Source organism: Nuphar pumila, chromosome 2, assembly GCF_984573655.1.
Source record: "Nuphar pumila chromosome 2, dmNupPumi1.hap1.1, whole genome shotgun sequence".
NCBI lineage: Eukaryota > Viridiplantae > Streptophyta > Magnoliopsida > Nymphaeales > Nymphaeaceae > Nuphar > Nuphar pumila.
The window spans coordinates 9293837-9299352 of NC_143250.1; the positions used below are offsets into that span (position 1 = coordinate 9293837).

A 5516-nucleotide genomic window follows, 5' to 3' on the forward strand; every position below is an offset into this window, starting at 1 on the left:
ATGAGTACGAGAAAAAGGCAAAAAAAAAAAACATAGGGAAAGGGCAATGCCGAGGGGCCCTATTGGTGTCCACATTAGGCCAACTCGCCGCTCGAATGTGTCTTGTTGTCTCTTCCTTCCACCATCGACCCAATTTTTTTTTTTTAACAAAAAGCCATCCGACACACCCCCATTGTTTTTTTACTCTCATCTTGCCCTTCCATTCACCTGTTAAATTATCCACCTCCACCCACCTCCCCTCTATACCACCACCTTTCCTAGACTCGTCTCCATCCCTTCTCTCTCTCTCTCTCTGGCCCACATTCTGTTAAAATATCAACCTTCAGCTCTCTCTTTCCACTCCATGTGACACGTTCTCTACCCTCTTAAGTCTCTCTCTGTCTCACAAAATACTGAAGTAAAAGAAATAAAATATATGAGGGACACCATCACCCCCATCTTCCTTTGGTTATTTGTTAATTAAACAACCACAGCTCACATGCTTCCTCTCCCCACCTAGACCAAAAGTAACAGAGCAGAAAAGAGAAAGAAAGACCCACTATTACCGCACCTTCCTCCTGTTTATTATGTCTTAATTAAACTACAACACACCCAGCTCACATGCTCTCTCTCTCTCTCTCTCTTGTTTATAATGCCTTTCTCTGTTTCTTATGTCTTAATTAAACTACCCATCTCTCTCTCTCTCTCATCCGAAACAAAATAAAAAGGAAAATAGGACAGGACACAACCATGACATCTTGTTTAAATCAACCCCCACATACACGTCCCACCTCACATGCTCCCTCCAAATAGCAATAGAAAAGATACAATCATCTGGTTTACTCTCTCTCTCTCTCTCTCTCTGGGATGAGCTAGATGTTCTTGGATCCGGAGATTCTGGGTTTAATATGTATAAAGAAAACATGGCTTTCCCCGCTTTGCTCTTCTCAACCTCACCGGGTAACTAATGCCTGTAAATCCATGGAAGAGAGACATGGGACCCCATCACCCCTCCCACTCTTATCCTTCTTCCTGTTTCTTCTTTCATTAGAATTCATGGTCATACAGGCTGTGAACCCCGAGGGACAAGCTCTCCTAGCATGGAAGAACAGTCTGACTAGTTCAACTGAAGGCCTCAGTGATTGGAATCTTCTTGATGGCAACCCCTGCAAGTGGTCTGGCATCCTTTGCAATGCTAATGGAGAAGTGGTCAAGGTGAGTCTGATGTTTCTCCCCCTTCATGGTCCCCTGCCTTCTGGCTTCTCAGCCCTCAAATCTCTGCAAATCTTGGTTCTGTCAGGCACCAACCTCACGGGTTCAATCCCAAGAGAGTTTGGTGATTACTCTCAGCTGATCTTCCTTGACCTCAGCAACAATGGGATCAATGGTGCAATCCCAACTGAGATTTGCAGGCTCACTAGGCTAGAGAAACTGTACTTGAATTCAAATTTCTTGGAAGGACCCATCCCTACTGATATCGGTAACCTAACTAGCCTCTCATGGCTCATCCTCTATGACAACCAGTTGAATGGTGTGCTGCCTTCAAGCATAGGAAACTTGAAGAATTTGATGGTTTTTAGAGCAGGTGGTAATGCAAACCTGCAAAGTCCCATTCCTGCTGAGATTGGCAACTGTACCAAGCTTACCATGTTGGGCTTGGCTGAGACCAGCATCACTGGTCCCCTCCCAACAACACTAGGCCGGCTTAAGAATCTCCAAACTCTTGCTATCTACACAGCCATGTTGTCAGGTCCAATACCCAAAGAGTTAGGGGACTGTGGTGAACTGCAGAGCATATATCTCTATGAGAATTCACTATCTGGTTCAATTCCTAGAGAGTTGGGCAGGCTCTCAAACCTTCAAAACCTTCTGCTGTGGCAGAATAGCTTGGTTGGTACCATCCCGCCCGAAATTGGCAACTGTTCTTCATTGGTTGTCGTTGATTTCTCAATGAATTCTCTAACAGGAAGTATCCCTCAAAGTTTTGGAAAATTGGGTAGCCTTGAAGAGATCCTTTTGAGTGTCAATCAGATCTCTGGCTCTATCCCCTCAAACCTTGTCAATTGCACTGCTCTGACTCATGTTGAGATTGATAACAATCAGATTACTGGTCAGATACCTCCAGAGTTGGGAACACTGAAGAATCTAACTTTGCTTTATTTGTGGCAAAACAAACTTGAGGGTAGCATTCCATCCACACTAGCTGATTGTGAAAATCTGGAGGCACTTGATCTCTCCCAGAATGGTCTTGTTGGATCCATTCCAAGACGGATATTTGCATTGAAAAACCTCACAAAATTGCTTCTCCTGTCCAATGATCTCTCCGGCCCTATCCCGGCAGAGATTGGTAACTGTACTTCCTTGGTTCGATTCAGAGCAAGCATCAACCAGCTCTCAGGATCAATCCCAGCCGAGATAGGAAACTTGACCAATTTGAATTTTCTTGATTTGGGTCAGAACCAATTAATTGGATCGATTCCTCTAGAAATCTCTTCTTGTAGAAGCCTTCAATTCCTTGATCTTCATTCAAACAGCCTCAGTGGAAACATACCTCAAAGTATTGGCCGATTGGTTGGTCTGCAAGTTATCGACATATCAGGGAACTATCTCACTGGAGATTTGTCTCCAGCACTTGGTTCACTCACTTCTTTGAACAAACTCATGCTTGGATACAACAACTTCTCTAGCACAATCCCTACAGAACTCGGACAGTGTAGTAAATTGCAGCTATTGGATCTTAGTAGCAACAGATTCAGTGGAGGGGTTCCACCTGAGCTAGGATCACTCCCCTCTCTGGAGATCTTATTGAATCTAAGCAAGAACTTCCTCACAGGCCAAATTCCTCGTGAATTCTCCGGCCTTGTGAAGCTTGGAACTTTGGATCTGTCTTATAATATGCTCACTGGAGATCTCTCTGTGCTGTCAACACTCCAAAATCTTGTCACACTTAATGTGAGCTTCAACGACTTTTCTGGAGCCTTACCGGACACCCCCTTTTTCAAGAAGCTCCCCTTGAGTGATCTCACCGGAAATTCAGCATTGTGCATCTCTGGTGACTCATGTTCTCGCATCCCTTCATCAGCAAGATCCAGTATACTAAAATTGGCAATGAGTCTCCTTCTCAGTGCCACGGCCATCTTACTACTGCTAGCACTATACATGTTGATCCGAGTACGTTCCAGAGCACCCCATGACACTGGAGACCCTGAGATCGCTCCTCCATGGAGCATGACACTCTTTCAGAAGCGGGAGATCCTGATTGATGACATACTGCGAAGTCTCATACCTGGAAATATCATTGGAAATGGGTGTTCTGGTGTGGTTTACAGAGCATCAATATGTAGTGGTGACAGCATAGCAGTAAAGAGACTATGGCCTAGCAAGAGATGCAGTGAGTTAGCCTTTGCCTCTGAGACAAACACATTGGGTTCTATAAGGCACAAGAACATAGTGCGTCTATTGGGCTACTGTAGTAATAGAAGTACCAAGCTTCTGTTGTATGACTACATGCCCAATGGCAGTTTGGGATCACTACTGCATGATGAGAATACCAAAGGTGTGGTGGTAGAATGGGAGATGAGGTACAACATCTTGTTGGGGGCAGCACAAGGGCTGGCCTACTTGCACCATGACTGCATACCACCCATACTTCATAGGGATGTGAAGGCTAACAACATTTTGTTGGGATCCAGATATGAGCCTTACTTGGCTGATTTTGGGCTCGCTAAGTTACTGAATGATGATGATATGGGCTACTCTAGGTCATCTCCACATCTTGCTGGTTCATATGGGTACATCGCTCCTGGTAAGAAGAATATCTTCATTTTTCTATGTTATAATTGATGTCCTCATAGAGATATATGCATGTGTATTTATTGATACAAACTTACAAAGCCAATTTCAAAATTTTCATCTGGATGAAACTAATATTGTATGATGTGTTAGTTGCTTATTCATATTTGTCCTTTTAGAATTGTTATAGGTGATTAATCAATAACGCTCCACTCTCTCTCTTGCCCAAGCATGTTTAACTTCATAGTTTTTTGGTTGATGCAAATTCAAGTTTTCTAAATGATCTGTTCTGTTCGCATCGCTGCCAGAGTATGCATCCATGTTACGCATCACAGAAAAGAGTGATGTCTACAGCTTCGGAGTAGTCCTACTGGAGGTCCTGACCGGCAAACACCCACTGGATCCTACCTTCCCGGAAGGCCTGCATTTGGTTCAGTGGGTGAAGGACCATCTGAGAAGCAAACACGATGCTGTCGAGATCTTGGATCCTAAGCTCCAAGGCAGGCTGGATTCGCAGATCCAAGAGATGCTACAAGCACTGGGCATATCACTGTTGTGCATTAGCAACAACACCGACGATCGGCCTACCATGAAAGATGTAGCAGCGCTCCTCAAGGAGATCCGCCACGACTTCCCAGGCGATGCACATAAGCTTGATGTGTACAAGCAATCTGAAAATCTTACACCAAAGTACTCTTCCACTCTGTCAAGTTCTAGACTTCAGTTGCCTCCAGGCTCTTCAAACTGCTCACTGCCATACTCTTCCTCTGTTTCTACCAAGATAAACATTCACTGAAGAGGAGAAGAAGAAGAGAGACGGAGAGAACCATGGCTATTGGAAAGCTAGTAATAGTAAACAGTAGCAAGAGTAATTGATAGAAGAAGCAAAGCTTCTTTTCAATGCTGTAGTGTTTTATGCTGTGTTAAGGACGGAAGTGTTTGGTTTTTCTCTTTGTCGAGGGGGGTGGGGACCAGACATGTTTGGAGGGACGACACTCCCACATCCACGTGAAGAGGATGGATAGGGACAGTCATGGATGCATTATTGGACGTTGGAAGGTGAAAGGTTTTGCACCACATGAGTGCACGTGATGCATCAGGATGGCTAGTGAGAGAAGGGGGAGTGATGAGGATGGTCAGTTGTCATGAATCCATACCCACTGAGCTAAGATCCAGCTGGGCTTTGTTATGTAAAAGTGTAAGATAGGAATTTTTCAGGATTTTCTTATGGTGGTGTTTCATGAAAAGAGAATTCAATTATAGTTGGTTGTATTTAGTGGGGTCTGTGTGTGAGTGTGTGTGTTTGCAATGAGCCAAAGCATACTTGCAATGGCCTGACTAACGTACTTTCTGGAAAAAAGAAGAGAAAGGAAAATCTAAACTTAATCTGTTCAGTGGGGTGACTCTCTAAAAGGGGAGGGTGGTGTGTGTTCTCCCCCCTGAAGATGGCCGTTAGCCACAGTGTGTGTTCGGGGTCCCAATGAGCGCCACGTATATAAGCACATGGGGCTCGTATTCCCATGTGTTGGCATCACTTTGCATTGGAGTCCGGTGCGGTTGCAAAGACTTAAGTACCCTTTTTTGCTATTCTCGCCATAAAACGATGGTTCGAGAAAAGGACAAAATGTCCTCCATCCAAAAAGTCGAGGATGATGTTATCTCTTCAAAGTCCAAACGTTTCGTTTTCGTCTTAAGCAGTAAACTTTTGCTCTGCTGTAACAGAAGCTCCCTTTGACGATGCAAAC

General features: G+C 44.3%; 1 protein-coding gene across 1 annotated transcript; it reads left to right on the forward strand.

Moving 5' to 3' along the window:
* Positions 1-729: 729 nt before the first annotated feature.
* On the forward strand, positions 730-5041 carry LOC149844688 (uncharacterized). Its single transcript, XM_089995112.1, has 2 exons — positions 730-3784; positions 4080-5041. The coding sequence occupies exons 1-2, from the start codon at positions 856-858 to the stop codon at positions 4565-4567; spliced, it is 3417 nt and encodes a 1138-aa protein (XP_089851238.1). The 5' UTR covers positions 730-855; the 3' UTR covers positions 4568-5041.
* Positions 5042-5516: the final 475 nt, after the last annotated feature.